The 21273-nt window shown below is 51.7% G+C and overlaps 10 protein-coding genes across 10 annotated transcripts; 4 read left to right on the top strand and 6 right to left on the bottom strand.

The window, feature by feature from the left end:
* Positions 1–347, top strand: BKA58DRAFT_276587 (uncharacterized protein; the record flags this gene model as incomplete). Its single annotated transcript, XM_046166811.1, has 1 exon — positions 1–347. A coding segment is annotated over one exon (347 nt), but the record flags the coding sequence as incomplete, so codon positions are not given.
* Positions 348–1095: 748 nt separating this feature from the next.
* Positions 1096–3402, top strand: BKA58DRAFT_437013 (uncharacterized protein; the record flags this gene model as incomplete). Its single annotated transcript, XM_046173453.1, has 3 exons — positions 1096–1571; positions 1622–3131; positions 3181–3402. The coding sequence occupies 3 exons, from the start codon at positions 1096–1098 to the stop codon at positions 3400–3402; spliced, it is 2208 nt and encodes a 735-aa protein (XP_046026988.1).
* A 143-nt stretch (positions 3403–3545) lies between these two features.
* On the bottom strand, positions 3546–4589 carry BKA58DRAFT_437014 (uncharacterized protein; the record flags this gene model as incomplete). The annotated part of the gene is made up of 1 exon (XM_046173454.1): positions 3546–4589. One exon carries the CDS (start codon positions 4587–4589, stop codon positions 3546–3548), a length of 1044 nt encoding a protein of 347 aa, XP_046026989.1.
* A 139-nt stretch (positions 4590–4728) lies between these two features.
* On the bottom strand, positions 4729–6697 carry BKA58DRAFT_114365 (uncharacterized protein). The gene is made up of 3 exons (XM_046163989.1): positions 6217–6697; positions 5331–6171; positions 4729–5278 (listed from the first exon to the last, which is right to left on the bottom strand). The coding sequence occupies exons 1-3, from the start codon at positions 6606–6608 to the stop codon at positions 4868–4870; spliced, it is 1644 nt and encodes a 547-aa protein (XP_046026990.1). The 5' UTR covers positions 6609–6697; the 3' UTR covers positions 4729–4867.
* A 1286-nt stretch (positions 6698–7983) lies between these two features.
* Positions 7984–9189, bottom strand: BKA58DRAFT_310252 (uncharacterized protein; the record flags this gene model as incomplete). The annotated part of the gene is made up of 1 exon (XM_046167285.1): positions 7984–9189. The coding sequence occupies one exon, from the start codon at positions 9187–9189 to the stop codon at positions 7984–7986; it is 1206 nt and encodes a 401-aa protein (XP_046026991.1).
* A 3184-nt stretch (positions 9190–12373) lies between these two features.
* BKA58DRAFT_114393 (JAB1/Mov34/MPN/PAD-1 ubiquitin protease-domain-containing protein) lies at positions 12374–13616 on the bottom strand. Its single transcript, XM_046163990.1, has 3 exons — positions 13428–13616; positions 12657–13369; positions 12374–12609 (listed from the first exon to the last, which is right to left on the bottom strand). Exons 1-3 carry the CDS (start codon positions 13530–13532, stop codon positions 12393–12395), a joined length of 1035 nt encoding a protein of 344 aa, XP_046026992.1. The 5' UTR covers positions 13533–13616; the 3' UTR covers positions 12374–12392.
* A 304-nt stretch (positions 13617–13920) lies between these two features.
* Positions 13921–16580, top strand: BKA58DRAFT_114409 (U3 small nucleolar RNA-associated protein 25). Its single transcript, XM_046163991.1, has 2 exons — positions 13921–14028; positions 14077–16580. The coding sequence occupies exon 2, from the start codon at positions 14087–14089 to the stop codon at positions 16091–16093; it is 2007 nt and encodes a 668-aa protein (XP_046026993.1). The 5' UTR covers positions 13921–14028; positions 14077–14086; the 3' UTR covers positions 16094–16580.
* BKA58DRAFT_453805 (uncharacterized protein) lies at positions 16378–17945 on the bottom strand (the record flags this gene model as incomplete). The annotated part of the gene is made up of 3 exons (XM_046174487.1): positions 17001–17945; positions 16581–16932; positions 16378–16511 (listed from the first exon to the last, which is right to left on the bottom strand). Coding segments are annotated over exons 1-3 (1065 nt in total), but the record flags the coding sequence as incomplete, so codon positions are not given.
* A 1332-nt stretch (positions 17946–19277) lies between these two features.
* Positions 19278–19907, bottom strand: BKA58DRAFT_437020 (transcription initiation factor IID, 18kD subunit-domain-containing protein; the record flags this gene model as incomplete). Its single annotated transcript, XM_046173455.1, has 2 exons — positions 19278–19741; positions 19850–19907. The coding sequence occupies 2 exons, from the start codon at positions 19905–19907 to the stop codon at positions 19278–19280; spliced, it is 522 nt and encodes a 173-aa protein (XP_046026995.1).
* Positions 19908–20220: 313 nt separating this feature from the next.
* On the top strand, positions 20221–21008 carry BKA58DRAFT_379085 (uncharacterized protein). Its single transcript, XM_046169780.1, has 3 exons — positions 20221–20413; positions 20464–20658; positions 20770–21008. Exons 1-3 carry the CDS (start codon positions 20411–20413, stop codon positions 20788–20790), a joined length of 219 nt encoding a protein of 72 aa, XP_046026996.1. The 5' UTR covers positions 20221–20410; the 3' UTR covers positions 20791–21008.
* Positions 21009–21273: the final 265 nt, after the last annotated feature.

Here is a 21273-nt window from a genome sequence, read left to right on the forward strand (position 1 = left end):
GCCGGCTTTGGAACCAGAATAAAGCTTGGTTCCGCCCGCCGGCGTGGTTCACGGAGAATGAGGGGTGGCGCGGGGAGGAAGATTTGATGCCGCAGACGTTTACGGGGGAGAGGGCGCCGCCGACAAGTATGTGGAAGTTGGCGTTTACAGTTAATATGATGGTGTTGAATACGCTGTTGCAGGCTGTGCTTTGTTTCTTTATGTGGCATTATAATCGGTTGGATCGACCGACGTGGGCGACGGGAACGTTTATTGCGCTGGGGTGTGGGGTTGCGATGTTCGCGGGGATAATGTCGTGGTGGGAGGGGAGGAAGGTGAAGAAGATTGAGGGCCCGGAGATTAAGATTGAGACGAAAGCTGCGGAAGTTGCATAGGGTGCGACTCACTTGCCTGCGCCGCGCGATTATTGCATATGTTTACTTCGGTTCATGCTGATGGTATTTCTGATTCAAGACGACCTCGGGACCTGATAGGATGGATGTGATGTGGATTTCGGAAGCTCTGAGTCCCTCGTCCGCTTCGCGTCGCCGCAGTACTACACTTCGGCCGCATCTCCAACTCATACCCCACGCCAGGCTCATTCATCGCTAATAGCAACATCAGCCTTTAGTTTCTGCCTCGCCTTATCCTGGGAGGTGCTGCAGCATGGCTGAGTACTCGCTGTCAGGAAGAAGGCAGGTGCTTACCAGTGCGGGGCACGTACATGCGCGTTGCATGCGACCTGGTGCAGCCAATGGAATACATGTACATAGCTCAGCCTTGGGGAGGTGGAGCAGCAGAACAGCGACAGGAAGCTCTCATGACTTTGGGAATTACTCGATACATCATTACAAGAGCTGTGACATTCCGCGCAGTCTCTACAGCCTGGCTTAATCTTCATCATATTCACGACACACGCTGGACAGCATGCGACACCTAGACATCTAACGCTCGATGGGTTAACGACACGGTTATCAAAGCCATCGCAATTATACTGCATACTAAAGCACAATCTTAATGACCAGCCCGAACCAGTACCAGACCGCAGTCTGAGTCAAAGGCGCACCCTATTCATTCTGCATGAACGACGCGGTAGAAGGATTCTAGCTCATCACCATGGCGGAGATCATCGGGTTGGCAGCTTCACTCATCACTCTGGCTGGCGCGAGCGCGCAACTAGCCAGAACGCTCCTTGAAGTCGCCAATGTCATCAAATCAGCGGAGTATGAGGCTAGAATGATTGCCGCTGATATCTCCGTCTTCTCGAGCTTTCTCACACAGTTGAGTATGGTCGTGGATCTCCCCCATACGAAGACAGAGAAGCTTCGCGAGATCACCGTCGTCTTAATCGCGGCGTGCAGGACACTTATCGAAGATCTAAGAATGCTCATTGGAGAGCCAGTTCAACGTGACACGGCACGACTTGCGTTCACCATGTCGCTTCTACGGTTTCGTCTTAGATGGATGAAAGTAGGCCCCAAGGTTATGTTTGTGAAGAGCTTAGTGGATTCGTTCAAGACTACTATCATCGTGCTTGTCTCCACGATGAACCTGGCCGTTGTGCTGCAGCGAGATACCCCGGAATCCATCAGGTATGTAGCAAAAAATCACAATTGCAGTACGATGGTTGACGTCTGTACAGCGATAGTCTCAAAGTGCAGCTTGAGAGCAACATTAAGTTTGCGGAAGACGCTACGGAGTGTCTGCATCATCATAAGGAGATAAATCACGAAGAAGCTTCATCTTTTCCGCTCACTTTAGATTCCAGCGCTTCAACAGAGGTTGGAGATGCGATACAAGGAGCTGGGGGAGAGTTGGTCGTGCTTACTCCTCAACCTCTTCAAGAGCGCGGCCTAACGCTACACGATCAAACACTTATCAATAACGAACACTTTGAGGATGACGAATATCCCCTCCAGGCAGCTCGTGACTGTACTCACATCATCGAGATGCAGCAAAGGTCTTGTGCGCTGGCAAAGGATGTGCTAGATTCTCCGAGCCTCAACGCAACGTGGAGCTGGAATGCGTCCGAGAATACTTTTGCGCACAAGCGAGCGGACTATACTGCAAGCAAGGGTACCTCGTCCATACCTGCCACCGGGGGATCAGATGCACGTGAATTTGGACAGCGTTCTGTCGCGACCGAAGGCGGCAGCTCGAGAGCTGATGCGAGGACATACCCGGATGTATCGCCCCAAGATCAAATCAAAAGGCTTGTACGCGATGACCAACCGCAGGGAAACATACCGCGTGGAGCTAGCTATACTGGTCATGGTAGTGAAGCCATGCACAATGACAGATCCAAAGTCACTCCTTTGCTTAATGGCGTGACGAGAGAATCGTCAATTTCGGCCCTTCCTTCCCGTGAACCCGACCACGCTTTTGAGTTAGAACATACAGCCTTAAAGCAAGATAGTTCTATCCTACTAGAAGGCGCTCTCTCAACACCACGGCTGCCGAATGTCACATCGTCGCAGCATGTAACACCCCCTCCACGCTCTTCGTTTCAGGAGCCGGAAACCATGTTAAGCCAGGGAAGGCAGCCACCTAAAGAAGAAGGATTGGTGTCTCAAGAGAGTGTTGAGAGGGGCACGCGGGAAGAAGATGGGCTCGACAAGATAGAGCGCCTCTTGGCAGCTCAAGCGACAGCTGAAAAGAATAGACTGTTGGCAAAGACAAAAAAGGCAGAAGCTGCTGCTGCTGCGAAGACAAAAGAGGCAGAGGCTCTTGCTGCGGCAAAAAGACGTGGAGATGAAGACAAACTCGCAAAACTCGAAAGTTTAATCCTAGCCCAGAAGGACGAGCAACTCAAGAGAGAAGCAGCTCAAGATGCGGCACGCGCGGCGGATCAAGCAGCAGCAGCTGACACAGAAGCTGCAAGGATAGCTGATGAAAAGCGAGAAGCAGCTGAGAAAGCGAAACTCTTGTTAGACGCTGCGCAAAGAGCAAGGGAAGAGGCTGAAGAGAAGGCAGCAGATGAGCGGAAGGAAATAGAGGCCGCGCATGCGAGAGCCCTTCAGGACGCGAAAGAAGCGGCGCAAGAATTAGAGGTAGCAAGGAAGCGGGCGCAGAATGCGGCTGCACCAATCCTATTCCAAGACCCCCTTGGCCGCAAATTCTCATGCCCATGGCATTCGGGTAGTACCTGGGAGGTGAGTGCTCGTTCAAGCTTCGTGAAGATACCCCCACTAAGCAAAGTAGGGAATGAGCGATTTCATTGCAAAGATCAGCTCTGGCGTAGCAGTAGTCTCCCAGCTAGTCGAAACCGGACAGTACGATCTGATGAAAGATGATGTCGTCATCCCACCGCATTTGTGGGATACTATGGTCTTTCCAGGGTCATCAGTCACGATGCGCGCCAGAAATGCAGCCGAGAAGAAAGCTCGCTGGTTTCGTAGGTCGATGAGCCAAGGGAACGGCTAGGATGAGGTAGAGATGTCATCATATTTGCGACTATCTAAGTGGGCGCTGGCAACAACACCTTTGCATCTAGGTTATCGCGTCTTTCGCTGCGCCATCGCCTTCACCTTCAAACTCGACGAAGTGGCTTGTGTCCTTCTGCGCTATTATTGTATCGTTGGATGGTTATCGATCGTGATCTCCCATCCTACCCGCTCCAGATCTCTCAACACCAACTCTTCGAAGGCTCTTGCAGCCATCGAGTGAGGCGTACTTGCAGGAACCAAATCTTTGAGGTGAAATGGTTTTGTGTCCGTTGTGTTCGTTTTCCAACTCACCCGCAGCGCCTTCTTCTCCTTACATTTCTTCGCCATAGCCAGCAGTTCCAGAATCGAGGCCAGTATGCCATCGTTGGCTATGTGAAGAGATGCTTCGTGTCCCACATCGAGCAATACGTGGCGTGCCAGGAGAATGTTCGGAAAAGCGTACGCCGACTCATACAACTTGTGCCTTGGAACAATATGCGCGCACATATGATAGTAGTGGGCCTCAGCCCGCGCAGATCGTGTGAACTGGGTATAGCGATAAAACTGCTCCGTAGACTCCGAGAAGATCTGCTGGGTCGTCCATATCCATGCATACTCTTGGGCGTGTCTAGGTCCCTTGCAGGTGCCTCCGTTCTCTGGTGTTACAAGATCGCATACCGACATGAGGCTAGCCCTGTATGGACCAGTACATGAATACTCGGCCGTAACGATTGGGCCCCAAGGGATTGGATCGTGCTCCGAGAAGTTCCATGTCAGCTCTTGGTAGAAGGAGGTCATTGTGCCGCTCCAGGCGTGGTGATATACCAAGTCGCGGATCTCTCTAGGCAGTCGGAAGAATCGGTCAAGAAGCTCCGTGTGGTGCTTTCTGGCTCTTTGTTTCGATCTTGCCGCCTTGCGCCTGTGGTATGGAAGCAAGTCCTCGACGAGGGATGTCCGTTCCTCCTCGACCTTTTCGCCCAGATTGACCGCCCGGTAATGTGCCTTGTATGCCTTCTCCCTCGCGCGTGCAAGCGCTTGGTCGAGAAGTGCTATGCGTTTTCTCATAGCTCTTCTCTCAAATTTCTCTGCGCGTCGTGCAGCCTCACTCTGCTCTCGTGTGGGCGTCTGATCGACGACTATCACCTCTTGTTCATCACTCCGATTTTCTAGCTCATGTTCGTACATCGTAGCGAGTACTGTGAGGAGAGATAATGGATACGACGGACGAATATTTTGGAGGCAAAACTTTTCAAGTAGATGGATGACTGCGCCGTTCGCTACCAAACATGCGACACCTATAGCTGTTCCGTGGTTCACATATGACCCATAGATAAGACGAGCCAATCATAACTAGCATCACCAGAAATAACGGAGGAGCATACGACGGGATGAGAAAGAGAATACATGTAGGCTCAAATCGAAAGGAAGAAGTTCTTTTGTACCTCGTCCTGGCCGTCATCTCCCTACTCCTGCTCAAACTGCAGATCTTCCGCTAACTTATTAGATTCATAAGACCAATCCAGCTTCCCGCGCACATCCCACGTATCTCCTCGCATCTGATCGGCACTCCCATTCAGTCTGAGTTGGAGCTTCGAATACATCATATATGTTTGGCAGCGGTCCGAAGCCCCCACTCGCGAGACATGAAGAGTGAGCCACTTAAAAGCGTCTTGCGACGACTCCAAAAGATGATCTGCAATACTTGTCGCAGAGGCAACAGTACCCTCTTTGTTCAGCTTCGGATGGGGTATGTTGCCCCAGATATCTTGTACAAGTTCCTCGCTGTAATCGTTTGCTTCGCCAGGGATGTGTAGCCAGAGATCAAGTTTCGTGAGCTTCAGGCTCGACAGAACTGCGAGATGTTTTGCATCGATCTAAGAGTATGGTCAGCGCAAATGCGGTATGGTTTCAATGGGTGAGACTCACGTTGCGTTTGCAAGGTGCGTCCCAACCTAGTCTCTTTAGTTTGGGAAATCTTGAGGCGATATCCTCCAGGCGGTCTAATCCCATCGGAACATGTTTGCAATAAGATTCGAATGTCGGCCCAAGAATCAGTGTCTCCAGTGTGTTCTTGTGCTGCTCAATAGCGGGCCAAAGGTCGTCGATTCCCGCTTGCGCTCGCGATAGATCCAGATGTTCAAGTGCATCGAGCGACTCAATGAACCGCCTCGCAGGTGCTGTATCACCCTCCCTCACCCCAAAACTCAACGTTTTGAGTTGCGGACAAGACCCTTCGAAGCAAGCAAAGAAGTTCTCAGGGTGTTCGCTACCGAAATCAAGTTTGCGCAACCGAGAACAGTCGATAGCATCACGGAACGTGCGACAATAGTCAGGATCCCAGAGGTAGGCCGTCTGGCCATGATATCTCAAGGTCTGAAGAGTCATCTCCTCCAGTAGAGGTAGGCGCATACCGGTGGTGAGATCGAGGCGCGGTATCTTCGCTGGCTCCGTATCGGGTGTAAAACGGTTGTGACCGTCTTGCAAGACTTGGAGCCGAAGAGATCTGACGTTGCCACCGGTCGCCAGGGCCTGGGAGAGTCGGGGCCACTCGGATCGGCAAGGGTGCTCAGGGGCGTAGCCCTGCATGTATACCTCGTAGGTTAAGCTAACAAGAAGCGGAGATGACAGGAGCTCCATGTCCATCTGACGATGTGCAACGCTCTTTGCCATCTTGCGGTCTACGACAAGGACGCGTATCTCAGGTTTCGGCCACATCGCATGGATCATGTCGTGTACTGCAGGAGACATGTGTGTCGAGGTCTCCCAACTACCCGAGTCAGTTTAATACTTCAAACAGCGCGAAGGAACATACTTGAGTGATCGGAGATTTTGGTGCCGCGAAGTCTTGCTGAGTATCGTGATCAGGTCTGCAGACGGTACCTCGTCTTTGACTGTGATACTACGAACATGCCTCGTGATATTGCCATGCTCATCGTTACAGATCTTCTCCACGAGCGCCTGGTACGCCGTTGATTCTCCATTCAAGGTGATGTTGCGGTATATGTATGGCAATGCAGCATAGTGCAAGACCCCGGACGATTGCGCCACATTCAGTAAGTCTGCGGGTGATGTGTCCACAATGTCGGAGAGAATGAGGTGGTGGATATCATCGGGAACGAAGTTCAGATTGATCGTCTGGCCTGCAACATTCGGCGACGTAGTGGGAGGGACGGCCTTAGCGACGGGAGTGGTGCGAAGTGACATTGTGTGCGTGTTTCAAAGATAAGAACGAGGCCTGATCAAACCACTCTGACGATGTTCAATCTGACTAGAGATGCAAGACATCTTTATACCGTATACTCGTCCAGGCAGAACTGTGAAGCAGGCGCAGCGCACGACGCGGTGCCAACAGGGCCGAAAGCCATCACCGCGACAAGGGATCCTAAGTCTGCCTGAGGCAACTCCACGATGGGCGGTGAGGTGAACATCTCATAGCCTGTTCCAGAATCAAGACTCTAACATGGAGGATTGGAAGCATGATCAAAGGCTGTCGTTGAAGTGGACGAAGAGGTGCCTCGTGTCGTTTCCATTAGGCTGAATCGCCCAACGTTCACCGCCACGACTGCGCCACGACTGTGCCACAATGCCGAATTCCTTCGCGGCGCCGAGTAGTCATGTTTTGACCTGTCCCACACGAAGATATCGGAAGGTAGCTGGGTTGCTCCGTGCTTATGGTACCCTGAGTTTATTGTGTGAGAGCTTAGATGAGAATGACGACGGCGCGCCAGTCAACGCGGGTTGAGTCAGGCTCTAGCCCATCACAGTGGTCGTCGGTTATCTGCTGTCACGGCGTCAATGAAGAGCGCAAAGGTTTTCGTGAATCAGAAAACTTCACCCACCATTTGTCAGCCTTCGTCAAGATAGCACAACTCCTCGTCATGCAACGCGCAGTTGTCGCAGCAGAATCGGGTGAGGTGGAATTTCCTGGAGAACTTCTAGATGAAATGCAGGGTCGGTTAATGGTATCATCTAGCCGTTCACTTATGCACTGGGCCTTGAAACTTTGCACTTTTGGCCGAAAGACATGGGATCAGATCACGTCCCTTGGCTATGTCCATTGGTTAGATAACGGCCAGCGGCTATCATACGAAAGTCTGGAGCTGCACATGCAGGCATTGCGATGATTCATTCGCGACCAAGTGGAATATCTTCTCCTCGTCCAGCCAGAGGAAGCCAGGGACCGGGTCGTCCCTGAGATAAATCTGCGCGAACTACGGGATGATCCGACAAGTAAAGAAGCAAGTTGAAGCTTTCGGAAAGATTAGCGAAACAGTCTGCTCCTGGACTACCAAAAGTGGTTGCTTCGCAGAGTGTGTAATATTGGTTCTATTGCAGGGCGCTTTCTAGCTAATGTTAACTACTAGCAGCAATAGAGAACGAAGGTTGTAGTATCATTGCAGTTCTCCAGAATTCAGAACCAAATTGGGATGTGTACATTCTGAATGAGTGCATTGGATAGCTAATACGTAATGATGAGCGACCGAAGCAGGACGTGTACATTCTAAGCGAGTGAACAATGGGACCGGTACATGATAATGAGCGACAGATACAACTTAAACATAACAGCTGCGGACTTGATTCAGCTCAGCTTGACTTCCTCGATGTTCATGCCGTCGGTAGTGTTGTATTGGATCTCCGATAGAGTGAAAGAGCCGTCAGCGCGAGTAGCTACGAGCCAAACACGTTCAGTGAGGAATATTGAACAGGTGTAGGGCGGAACGTTGTATTGTCGTCTGTCGGTGAACTCCTCGTATTCGTTATACGAAGAGGATTTTGTCGAGGTGAACTGATAGTTGAGACTGACGTCTACGCCTCCACCCATAGCCTTTATACCAAAGGATGCAGTAATCTCTACACCAGCTGAGTGCACCATCTCTTGTGACTCCGACTTAGAGATACCTTTCTTGATTGTCTTCTCGTCAATGATAGTACCTCCACCGTTGTTGGAGTGTCGTTTTTCAACCAACCATGCAGTACGTCTCCCAAGCTTGCAAAAAGGATCAGAAATCAGACCCAGGCTCGTGACATGTGTTGGCGGAAAAAACGCCGTGAAAGGTAATTCAACCTCACACTGATCCAGCTCACTAAACAGATCTCCTTCGCGTGGGATTGTGTCCTTGGTGAATTTTGGCGGTCTTGCACTGAAAGATTTGAAATCCTTTGGACAAGGAAGTACCAGAACCCTGGCAAGGTCCGAGGAAGGCTGTCCATATGCTTTGATAGCCCTGTGGCAATCGGAAAGGACTGTAATCTTCTCGGATCCGCCTACGCTAATCTGAGGGGGAATAATCGACCACACTGAACAGTCGTGATTACCTCCGGATTTTGTGTCGTCCCAGAGGCTGTTCGGGTTGTATTGCGATTGCATAGTCAAGTCCGATCGAACACACCATATCGCATCGGTTGATGGACTTTCGTAGCTGCTTGTCCAGACGTCCCCCAGCGAGACATACCCAGAAGGCGCAACAGGTCGCCAGACTGTGCCATCATACTTGCCGGCGCCGCCTCGGTCGTCCCACACCCAGTCGTAACTAGTAGGGCTTGCAACAGCTGGCTTCCCAGAACTCCCAGGAACGTTTCCAACTAGGAGCGTAGCTCTCTTATCTTTCTGGTCATCCCATTTGTCTTGACCAAAAGATCCCACAGGACGCATTGCACCTTGGGAGTTCGCAAGATAGAACTCTCCATACCGGGTAGCACCTGTACCCTTCTCATTCCACTTCCATACGAGGTCCTTGGTAAGCGTGACTCTCAAGTCACCATAGTCACGGGTTTTGTTCGTCATCCCGACTGACGTAGTATGCAAAGTATCGAAGAAGTTCTCAAATGCTTGGAGAATCGTGTTTGAAGGCAGAGATGGTTGAGTGTAGATTGGGGACTGACAATCGATAGGAAACGCCAGATGCTTTATACTTCGTCCTTGTTCTTTGAGTAAACCTGAAAGTCCAAAGACCTTAGGAATATACTTCGATATGCACCCATCTGTTGCCTAGTTGCTTTTTGGAAATCGTCTGTATGAAAACTGCAAATGGGCTCCTCTCTTCGGAGCAGCACTATGATTGGAATAGCATTGCTTTTTTTCGTGCTGCGAAGCATATGTTGGAGATGATCTAGACTGGATTGTGGGAGTAAGATTGTGTTACACAACAGCAGCGGTGAGAAACCTCGTATGCTACTTGAAGGAACAGAAACCGTGCTGCACTGCAACACATAAGCTACGCAAGCCACATAAGACTAGCGCTGAAGAAAGTGGGGCTGTAGTATTCGTGAAAGAACTGACTGTCACTGAACTGCACTGTGCATGTAGATAGATACATGCCTGCATTGCTTGTGCAGCACACCATCGCACGCTTCGTATCCATCGAATATGTGTGGGACTGCAGGATCCTTAGCTTGTGCATCAAAGAGAAAAAAAGGTGCATCATTTTATATGCATCAAGTGTAATGTAGTGCCCTTTATCCTTTACAAGAAAGAAGGGTAATCCGAGAGTATAAATTAATAAAAGTGAAGTTACCTTTTTTTCAGCTTAAAAAGATTCAAGGAGAACTCAGTAAAATTACTATATGAAGAATCGCTGCAGATGCTAAGGAGACTTCTAGTTGGATACGTGGGAATCCAACACATCGGCCCGTTTACACACCGTTCACCCCTCTTGGCACATATGCATATGCACAATGTATGGGTCGGCCCTCGCCGATCGAGTGCAGGTGGAGATGACAGACAAAAAGAATGTAAGAAAAGTGGAGTGCGGCTTGCTTTTTGCACCTAGATCACTAAACTTGTCAGTCTATTCGTGTTAACCATCTGGTGGATGCAAACCCGTAAAAACGAATAAAAGACTGCTAAGTGATGTAAGGGCTACGCTCAGGGAGCTATCGCACAGGTATACTAAAGTTGTATCTAATAGAGAAGAGAACTATAGACTACTAAGAGGCTAAAAGTTAATTGCTAATAGTTTAGATTAAGCTCTAGCTAGGTTTAAGAGGTTTAGCCTAAGTATTGTTTAGACGCGTACTGTTGCGCGCTGTGCGCTTGCGCACGTGACCGAGATATCATCGAGGATTCACGAACTGGGCTGGTCATCCGTTATCCCTGAGCACCAATCGGCCCAATCTGTATACTTCTGTATGCCATGCGTCGACACAGCCCTTCCATGCGTTCGTGACTCGTCCACTCTTCGTCTCAATCTTATCACATTTGTGTTACACCCAACCTGAACCTAATAGATGTTATTGTGTTGCCTGTTAATTAACGAAGAAGGTTGATCGTGATGTTAAGCATTTCTGCGACTATGTAATGCTACGTTACACTGAACGGCTCACCAAGGTTTGATCTCGATATACGCGCAGGAGCACCAGATCTGCACCCGATATAGGAAGAGTGCACCAAGATATGACCTTGATAGAAAAGCGAATGTACCAGATTTGCACCCTATATAAGCAACCACAACGTAATAAGTGCGCTCACCGTATCTGACCACGATATGACGCACCGAAATCGACACTTCGATATGAGAGAAATGAAAAGGAGATAACGATTCAAGCCCACGGCACGTTTATGTTCGATCCGGTGGCTCCCAACACGCAGCATCCGTCGCCGTTATCGTCGCGACATACTCCAATCCGCGCTCGAATACATTTGCACGAATTCCGAAGCGTTTTTGATTCGCCGATAGCACGGCGCGATCCTCACAGACCATGTTCTGGATGCTTTCGTAGTATGGGCGCATGTCTTTACACCGTGCCTCAAGGGCCTCGAGCTTCTCTTTTCGCGCTTGTCGTTCTTGTTCTTGCACTTTGGCCGATTTGTTTGCGTTGATAAAGGTCTTTCCCCAGAGTCTGACGTTGGCAATGTAAACAGTGTTTTCATTTCTGAAGGTTTGACATCGCGTCCAGAATTCTTTTGCTTCGGAGTCGCTCATCTTCTTCATCCAAGCATCATCGTTATCAAGCCGACGGGTTGTATGCACAAACCGGAGCCAAGGTCATGGTAAGCCGATGCTATTCCGGTGAGTAGCAACTTTCCGGATGCAATTTCTTCTTTGGAGGCTAGGCGAGCGAGGATGGACGTCTTGTTGTGGAACCATCCAAGATATTCCAATTCAGCGATGCGGACGACTCTGATCAAGGGATGGTTGCGTTCCAATTCATGGCAAACGCGGTCAATGAGATCGATGTAACCAAGCTCAAGGGTATCTGCCGTGAGTACGGAGTTGAAGTGTTCGCCAGATTGCGCTTTGTCAAGGTTCTCGATTTCATAGTCGTCATCGTCATCACTGCCAATTTCAGTCTCAGTCGCTTTCGTTGTCAAGTGATTGGACGTGGTTGATGGCCTGAAAGCAGTCAGTCATCGATCGCAGGAGCTGTGGAATGTCCTGCGCGACTTCCCACGAGATATCGTGGAAGGTAAGAACAACGGCACTCACCTGTGAGAAGCTTCCGCAGCGCTATCAATTCGATTAGAGATCGAAGCGTTCGTTCTTGTTAATAGCTTATCGAACATATTCGATACCATATCGTGAGTAGTGCAGTAATTCTCGTGTCATGTGATTGTGGTGTCTAAGAACTGAGGTAAAGGTGAGAGACATCTTCAGTCACGTCAGACAGGAGTGGAAAGAGCCACCCAGTGCTACCTAGAACCGTATACGTCAACATGATCACACTAAAATCTCCGCAATCTCCAGTTTTTGTTTGATCGTGTTCATTTCGTCAAGCCTCATGCATCTGGTCATATGCCATCAGTGCTACCATCAGAACAAAGCAGTAGTGATACAGGGCACCATATAGTGCTCTACTTCGCCAGCGAGCGAGCGGTTCATCCATGCTTCAGCTCGCTCACCTCTCCTCATCATCTCGGCCCATTGCCCTTCGTATCCAGACGCGCAGCCTTTTCTTTCTTGTTCCCCGAGCGCTATGCCGCGCTTACTGCGTCAACAGTGGCATGTCACTAGAACGCCAAACTCCATGCAGTGTGCCTTTTCATCCTATTCATGCCTCCTGTTCCCTTTGTTGCCTACCCTTGCCGCCACCTCGTCGGTCGCCGCCCTTGCCCCTGTTGTCGCCGTCCTTCTTGCCATCGCCAGCGAGAGGGTCGCCACCGCCCATGGTGAGCGCGGCGGTTGCGAGACGGTTCGAGAGATCGATTTGTGTGCGAATGGTGTTGGCGAGGTATGATACGACGAGGACGTCTTGGATGTGTGCGTTGCTGTGATATATTAGCAGATATAGAGTAAATGGATAGATGGTGCGTACAAGTCGCGCTCAATGTCGGCGGGTTCGACCTTGGGTGCCAGGCTGAGTGCGTTCATCAGGAACTGACCAAGCGCAGAAGATGGCTCGGCCTCTTCGTCCAGCACGTTGTTAACGTAGTTGGAGACGCGCTCAAGCATGTCCAGGACGTGTGTGATGGCGGTCTCCAGCGAGTCGAGGTCGGTCATGACCTCCTGTGATCGGTCCTCGCGGTCCTTTGCCGAGGAGATGAGCTCCAGTCCTGACCTCTCAGCCTCGCCGTACTTGATCTCGTGGGGCACTGGAATGAAGAGGCATGAGTCGGCGGCGCGCTCGGCGGTGACACCAATGGGCGCGGAGATGTATGTCTTGGACTCAATCTCCTGGCCGGGGACTGTCGAGACAGTCAGATGGACGGCGGGGTGTGGCCATGTGCCGTCGCCTTGCTGGCTGTAGAAGTTCTGGATGAGGGCGGAGAAGGTGTTGAGGTCGCTGCTGGTGGCGTACCAGCCGACGAGGACTTCGCGGGGGTTGGCGCGCAGGTGCAGGGCGAGCATCTGCTTCTGGTAGTCCATGTCGACCTCAACCTGCTCGGCCGTCTCGGTGTGGGGGACGGCATAGCAGTTGCGGATCTCGATCTCGGTGCCGTCTTCGCTACGGGTACCGAGGAGGGTGCCGATAACACGTTCTTGCTCGGCGGGGCGGCGGAGGGAGTGATCGAGGATGGAGAAGACGGCCTAGTTACAGCGTGTCAGAGAGTAGAGCAGGCAGCCTCTCGCGGCGCTTGTCGCATACCTGGGGCTGGATAGCGACGTTCAGCGGGGCAGTCGACGGCTGGGCGCCCATGGAGGCGGGGCCGAGCGGGCGCGCCAGATGCAGGAAGGAGTCGTTCTCGGCCATGGTGGCGGTTGCAATGGTGATAGGGTCTTGCGTGGTGGGCGTGGTGTTGAGGCGCTCGGGGGACGTCAAATGTGGTTGGTGGGGCACGCAGCGATATTCTTCACGAAATCTGGGCAGGTGCGTTCGCTTGCACGGACCATCTGAACTTTTTCTGGCGGCGCGACATCCAACATCCCAACGCGACGATTCTACTTCAACCGCATATGTTCTGCCTTTCCGCTTGCGCAAGAAGCAGTCACGACTCAGTATAACATTTACCTGACCCTGTGAAAGTATCGACGTCTTGCATCAAGCTCCCTTCACATCGGCGCATTCACCGGCGCAACCCAACATGGCGCCAATGAGAGGACGAGGCGGCTCTCGTGGAGGAGGGAGGGGCGGTAGTAGAGGCGGCGGAGTGGGAAGGGGCAGAGGCGGCATGAGAGGTCGTGGAAGAGGTGGAAGCAGAGGCGGATTCGCCGCAGCGAGAACACGAGACGAGGTTGAAGATTCGTGAGTACGGATATTGGTCGCAGGCGCATTAGTCCAATCCTAACAGTACCAGAAACATCCCCATGCGCGAACCCACCCCATCCGACGAGAGCGAATCCGACGTATCGGAAGACGATGCCTCGGACGAAGAGGAGGAGGAAGAAGAAGAAGAAGAAGAAGCGCAACCCATCTCGAACGCCTATGCGACTCTCCTGCAGTCTTTCTCGTCGCGCAAAACTGGCTCGGAAGAGCATCGCAAGAAGAGAAGGAAGCTGGCGCACGACGAGCCTGAACAGGAGGTCGAATTAGACGACGACGCTGAATCTACCACCCTGGAAGGCGACGAGGCTGAGGATGAGCAGGCAGAGGTTGAGAACGACGAAGACGCGGACGAAGACTACCAAGAAGAGCAAGAGCTCGAGCAGGCCTACCAGAAACACTTTGTGAACCCCGACGAGAACGACCTAGCGACGCGACTCAAGCGGATAGCTGCCAACCAGTGGACATCACAGAAGTTGGATCGAGCATCTGGCAAGGGAGTTGGCATACTCCAGGTTCCTAGCGACGAGATCAAGCCGAACAGGAAGCTGAGAAGTGTGCGCGACGTCCAGTTGAAAGCGCGGCTTGTTGAAAACGCGCAGAAGAAGGTCGGCGCTTTCGATGGGCTGGAACAAGCCATCGTACCCTCGATATTTGGCTACCAAGATCTGCTGTTCGGCGCAAGAACGGTGCAAAATACCGGCCGTCTACGAGACATCACCTGTCTACACGCCCTGAACCACATCCTCATGACGCGCGACCGAGTGCTCAAGAACAACGCAAAGCTAGCGACAGCAAAAGAAGACGACCCAGACGTCGAATACCGCGACCAAGGTTTCACCCGCCCCAAGATCCTCTTCCTCCTCGAGACAAAGCAAGCCTGCGTCCGCGTCCTAGACAGCCTAACCAAGCTCCACGATTTCGAGCAGCAAGAAAATAAAAAGCGCTTCCTCGACAGCTTTTCCGCTCCTGAAGACAAGTTCTCACCCGACCGCCCTGCCGACTTCCGCGAACTCTTCGAAGGAAACGACGAGAATGAATTCCGCATCGGCGTAAAGCTCACACGCAAAACCCTCAAGTTCTACTCCACATTCTACAACTCCGACATCATCTTCGCCTCCACCCTCGGCCTACGCCGCGCCATCGAATCCGGCGACCCCAAGAAACGCGACTCGGACTTCTTGTCTTCCATCGAAATGGTCATCATGGAACAAGCCGACGCAGCGCTAATGCAAAATTGGGAACACGCAGAATACGTCTTCGAGCATCTGAATCTCCAACCAAAAGATGCACACGGCTGTGACTTCTCGCGCGTGCGATCCTGGTATCTAGACGGCCATGCACCATACATCCGTCAAACAATCATCCTATCCGCTTTCTTAACACCAAAGATAAACACTCTCTACAACAAACACATGCGCAACTACGCGGGCCGCTTGAAATACACTCCGGACCACACCGCCGGGCTCATCGAATCCCTCTCTTACGGCATCAAACAAACGTTCCTCCGGTTCGACTCGCCATCACACCTCACAGACCCAGACGCGCGCTTCAAATACTTCAACACGTCTATCCTGCCGTCCATTACCCGGTTACCCAAACAGCCCGACGGCGGATTGGGCGTCCTGGTCTTCATACCCAGCTACCTCGATTTCGTGCGCGTCCGGAACTCACTTGTGGATTCTGATATCGCATACGCATCGATTAGCGAATACACTGACGCCACCGACGTCCGCAAGGCACGGTCCCATTTCATGAATGGGAAACACTCACTCCTTCTGTACACCGGCCGCGCCCATCATTTCCACAGGTACAATATCCGCGGCGTGAAGCGCGTGGTGTTTTACGGAGTACCCGAGAACCCTGTATTCTACGATGAAGTTGTGGGTTTCGTGGGCAAGTCGATTGAACGTGCGGAGATTAGTCGCGCAGAAGCGAGCGTCAAGGTGTGTTTCTCCAAGTGGGAAAGGATGGAGTTGGAGAGGATTGTTGGGGGGAAGAGGGTGGGGAGGATGGTGAACGATAAGGGGGATGTCTTTGACTTTGTGTGAGTATTTATCCTACAATGTTCGTATTCGATAGACAGGTGCGTCTGAAGAAATCGTAAGAGATAGTACAACGTTCCTCGTCTTAGACGCTTTCGAAGGCCATCGCAACCATCGTACACTCATCGAGCTCTCTTCTTCGCAACACTCTACGGCCGCAGGTAGACGACGTGTTGTCTCACCACATTCTTCGTATCCTCGTTCCTCGTTCTCACCAGCACACTCGTATCGTTCTTCTCCACCATCCTCGCAGCCACAGGCTTAACATCGCCGACCCATGGATCTTTCGCCACGTAGAAAAGAAGATACGGCAAACTCGCTCCTGGTGGTTTGAACAGCCTTACCTTCTCGATGTATCTATTACCACCAAGCTGGTCCTTGTGTTGTAGCAGCAAGTATCCCGCCCATCGTCCCACCGGGGAGCCTAGGATTTCGTTAACGTTCCGGGCTCTCCACAGTGTGGATCATTAGAGTAGGAGGACCTTCAACATACCCAAAATTGCCAATCCCCCCTTCGTCCCCATTCCAAACTCATGCCCCGGCCACAATTTATACTCACTCTCCGGCGGCTCCAGCAACCCCAGCGCATGCCGAAATATCTCTCTCGACCCCGCATTCATCACCTGCGTAACAAGCAGGTACTTGAGCCCAGCCAGACTGGGTGCGTTGACTCGGTTCCACATGGCCCACCCGATATCCTGAGTCGTACCTATGTCGGGGAGTTCAGAGGGCAGCGGCGTACGAAACCAGGTGTATGTTTTTGCTGAATACGTCATCGACATGATGTTCATGAGGGCGAGGAGGCCGTGCGGATTGGCGGCGAATTCGTAGGATGCGCCTGTGGCCTGGGGGTGTCTGTTAGCATATACGTTTGAGGCGGGATGGATGGTGAGGAGGAGGAGGGGGGTCAGACCCGATATTCCTTCCCACAAACATCATATACCTGCTTTGCCTCACTAGGCAACTCCCCCTTGTCATCCCTCTTAATCGCCGGACCATCCCTATGATTAACCTTGAAACAGTGATTCGGCCCCCCATCCTTCGCTGCCTTCGTATCCAAGCCTATCTCATCGAACGCCGCCTTAATCTTATGATACGCATCGAAGTCGCACTCGTTCGCTACTTTCACGCTCAGTGCTTCACTGTCGTCGAAGCCCCACTTCGCGAGGTCGGCACGCCCGTCGCCGGTGAAGGGTGACTGGCAGGTTTCGGCGTATTGCGGGTAGTCTTTGAAGAACCAGCGGGCGACGCTGTCTTTGGATTTCATGGCGGAGTCGAGCGTTTGGCCGGTGGACACGGCTTTGTCAAACTTGACGTTGGGTGGCCTGTCTGCCGCGGTGTGGACGGTGGAGATGTCGACGGCATTGGCTATGGGTGTCTCTTTGAGGTCGGCATCGTAGGTGAGGCTCGTGAGTGGACTGTCATTGGGGGTGAGGACGTGTGTCGAAGCCAATGTCGCGATCACTGCGATGATGAGGATGTGGAGCTTCATGCTGGAGGCTTTTGTGGTAGGTGTTCATGATTGAAGCCTTTACAAGCCAGGCGAAGTAGCAGCATTGCGTCAGTGAAGGTGGATACGCTGCGGTGAGATCGAACGCGCTTCTTTTCCGTGAGTGAGGTGAGAGCGACCTGTCGAAGAAAGGCGTGGCCAACCTCGACATTCGACTGCAGAACCGTCGAGTCTCTAGGAGGCCTCTATTCTGTGTTCCGATGCGTAGTCACAGTGACCAGTATGTAGCATTATGTGAGTTGCGCAACAATATGAGAGTTTGGGTCCACGACCTCAACATCGTGAAATGCTCACTCGCACTGCGCCATCATGCTCGAAGCACAAGACCAGGAAATAGATAACATACCCAATCCATGCCCTTCATCCCGACCACACATCTACTACCTCTTGCTTTCCGACCATCAAGCTCTAGCTTCAACTCCCGCATCTAATTCCGCCCAGTTTTTCTCCTCTTTCTTCGTCATCTCAACCGCTCTATCGCGATCCCCATCACAACACCAACCAAACGCCTTGTCCGCTCAACATATACTTCACCAATTGTGATATCACCAAGTCAGTCTCATATTCCGGGTGCGTGGCGCAGCCACAAAGGCAATGCGCATGAAACCCGGCATTCTACTGATTCAGTCTCAATGAACCACCCATACATACCTCGTACTTCCCGCAGCTATCCAAGTACCCCTCAGATCCCAAGTCATCAGTTCCATGTCCGCTTGTACAAGCTTCGCATAGCCCTGATGTTGAAGAAGCAGTTATCGGGGACACAACAATGGATTCAGATAGAGACATGGCTTCCCCACAACCCCTCTACTTGCCCGATGCCGAAGACACACACTCAGCAGACACTCACCCCGACGAGCTCGGCTACGACCGAAAGACGTTCAACCTAACACTAACTCCAGATGACAAGTACGCGTATGTGGAGTCTTCCATGTCTACATCCGAGATAGCTTGGTGTAAAGGTCACATGTATACAAGAGAGATGGATTTGATGATGGAAGACTGGGATCCTGCTACCGCAACAAGTTGATTTGAGACTTTACTTGGGAACAGGATGCGGCTGGTCTTATATCTGAAGAACGAAGAAGAAGTCCACACACGTACCCGTCTCACGCAACGGAAGGAAAGGATGAAGGGGTGGATTCATAGCATTGAGAGTTTGTACTGGTCAGCCATAACTTTGAGGATTGGAAGAAAAGTCTGTCTCCACAAATTGCTATCGGTGTGGGTAACTTATACAGATAGATTTCCTCAGTAGGTTGGTAATACCTATCTATTTGGATGCTTTATTAGGAGAAATGCGTAATACTGCGACCGTAAGGGCACCGAGTTCGAAGATGTATTGGAAATCGATGACGTTTGGTTCTTTTGTATTTTGTAGAAGGTCTCAAGACCCCACTGGGTATCCATTCAAAACGCCAGTAAACCCATGCAATCCGCGAATGACCATACTCCCAGTAATGCACAACACCCTCGCACTTCCCATCCGGTTGCTAGGAACTTGCCAGGAACGTGACGATGCCTCTTCTGCTCGACGATAACGAAGTTGTAGCTCTCCATCGCTTCCAGCCGCAGTATAGCTGCTCGCATGCCTTGCGCATTTGTTGCGACCCGTCCCGATCTGCAATCTGAGCTCCATGACATCGTTGCAGCCGCAGACGTTTATCATAACCCTCAATGTCATCCACTCCGCACCGTACTAGCATCATCCCCACCGCCCTGATCCCTCTTCTTCTTTTTCTTCTTCTTCGGCTCCTCTCCACCCTTCTCTCCTACTTCCCCATCCCCATCTACCCTCTTCTTTGGCCTCCCCAGTTTAGTCCCGCCTCCACCACCCTCACCCTCCCCACCGCCATCTTTCTCCACCAACACCGCCCCCTCATCAGTGTCAAACGCCTTCCTCTTCCTCTTCAGCTCCTTATCTGTCTCCAGCATCTCCGACACTCTCCCCAATTTCCCCGTGTCCCTCCTGAGCATGAACTTAAAGTCGTCGAGCTTGATTTTGGCACGCCGAGCATGGTGGGCAACAGATGCGGCTTCGTGGCAGGTTTCGATGATATAGTCGGTTATGATTTCGTCGAGGACGCGCATGGTTTCTGGTAAAGGGTAGTCGTTGTCGCCAAAGGCAAGGAGGAAGGCTTCTACTAAGATGGTGTTAGTATGGGTGGTTCAATGGTGTGTGGAGGTGGTGATGGGGGCTTGGGGTGGGTAGAGGAGCGGCTTGGGTGATGGTGGAGGAGATGGAGTCTTACAGTCTTGCGTAGGGAACTGCTGGCCTTTTTGCCGCAGGCGCATACGTGGCTCTGTCATGGTGTTGTGTTTCTTGCGGTCTTTGTCGTTGTTCGACTGCCTCGCTCTCCTCTCCTTACGCTCTTCTTGATCTTTCTTTCGGCGCGGCTATCTGCAGCGATCGCGTGTAATTCCGAAGCGCAACACCCGTATGATGGACTTCCGCTGCGCCGTATCTGGAGGTTTGAGGTTGTGGAGGTGAAGTCGCGAGTTGCAGTCGCGCTTGTTCCTAGGATCTAGCGCGCGAGCTGCAATGACGATCCCACGTGCGGCGGCCGGGAGTGCGCACAGACCCCTTGTCCGCGGCGGCCCTGGTTGCGCAACCAACGTTCACGACTGCGGCAACAATCTGGCCTGAAGCGTGCGCTTTCCCTAGGCAGCAACTTCACCTACCTCTCCGAATACGATCGCATCTTCTCTGAGACACCGCGAAGACATCACAAGCTACGAACACCCTCCATCCAACACCTATCCGCACCTATCCAAGCCCACCACCAAAACCCTCCACCTTCACATTCATCACGATGGTCCGTTACCCCATTCCTCCTCACGTTCATCTTCGCTAATTATTCCCCAGACCGCGCTCTTCAACTTCCAATCCCTGCTCCTCGTAATCCTCCTCACAATCTGTACGGCGACGTACGCACACGCGACTTTCCCCGGCCCTCTCGATCGGAACAAGGAGAAATATTGGATATCACCGGTGTGGAAGGCGGCGCGCGTGGGCGAGAGATTGAGTCCGTATGTTAGTTTGGCTTGTGTGGTTATGGCGGTAAGTGGATTATCTTTGTCTTGAGGGGGATGGGGAGAGGGAAATAGGATATGGGATGATAACAAGGGAAAGGAAGCGGAATCGATTGGATAGCATGCTGACAATTTTCAGGTACTGCAGTTTATGAGTTGAGTGTGAGGAGAGGATACATTGCGTTGGATGAGCAGAGTGATTCACGGAGGACACATTTACGAAGCGAGGCGTTACGGGATAGTATCAGAGACTGGGCAATGAACATGCCGATCGGACTATCAGTCACACATCCATGGAAGTAGACCTCCACAATGATCGACAAGCCGCGGCAGGCAAGGTGCGACTACAACAACATCACCAACTCAATCAATCAAACATGTTTGACAAGGGTTTTCATAAGATTAAAAAAGTTATATACATATAGGCAGAAACCAATCGCGCAAGCAAGCTTTCACACTCCTTGCCATCATTTTAGCCATATGCAAGTGTACCTGCACAACCCCAAAGTTTCCATCTAATCCACCCACTCCATCCCATGAAAGATGAACAACGACAGCCACCCCAACCAAACACCACCCAGTTTCGTACATATAGCAAAGGTGATGATACACGACGTTTCCAGCGCCTAAACTAGAGAGCCAC

Source organism: Alternaria rosae, assembly GCF_020736505.1.
Source record: "Alternaria rosae strain MPI-PUGE-AT-0040 chromosome Unknown BKA58scaffold_3, whole genome shotgun sequence".
Taxonomy (NCBI): domain Eukaryota; kingdom Fungi; phylum Ascomycota; class Dothideomycetes; order Pleosporales; family Pleosporaceae; genus Alternaria; species Alternaria rosae.

Bases quoted from the DNA above. Each gene is read 5' to 3' on its own strand.
- BKA58DRAFT_114365 (XM_046163989.1), bottom strand. From the start codon at position 6,608: ATGTCACTTCGCACCACTCCCGTCGCTAAGGCCGTCCCTCCCACTACG. The intron at 6,172-6,216 runs GTATGTTCCTTC...TGACTCGGGTAG, and splicing joins CAAAATCTCCGATCACTCAA to TTGGGAGACCTCGACACACA. The intron at 5,279-5,330 runs GTGAGTCTCACC...CCATACTCTTAG, and splicing joins ACGCACCTTGCAAACGCAAC to ATCGATGCAAAACATCTCGC.
- BKA58DRAFT_114393 (XM_046163990.1), bottom strand. From the start codon at position 13,532: ATGGCCGAGAACGACTCCTTCCTGCATCTGGCGCGCCCGCTCGGCCCC. The intron at 13,370-13,427 runs GTATGCGACAAG...CGCTGTAACTAG, and splicing joins ACGTCGCTATCCAGCCCCAG to GCCGTCTTCTCCATCCTCGA. The intron at 12,610-12,656 runs GTACGCACCATC...AATATATCACAG, and splicing joins GCCGACATTGAGCGCGACTT to CAACGCACACATCCAAGACG.
- BKA58DRAFT_114409 (XM_046163991.1), top strand. From the start codon at position 14,087: ATGCGCGAACCCACCCCATCCGACGAGAGCGAATCCGACGTATCGGAA.
- BKA58DRAFT_379085 (XM_046169780.1), top strand. The intron at 20,659-20,769 runs GTAAGTGGATTA...GACAATTTTCAG, and splicing joins TGGCTTGTGTGGTTATGGCG to GTACTGCAGTTTATGAGTTG.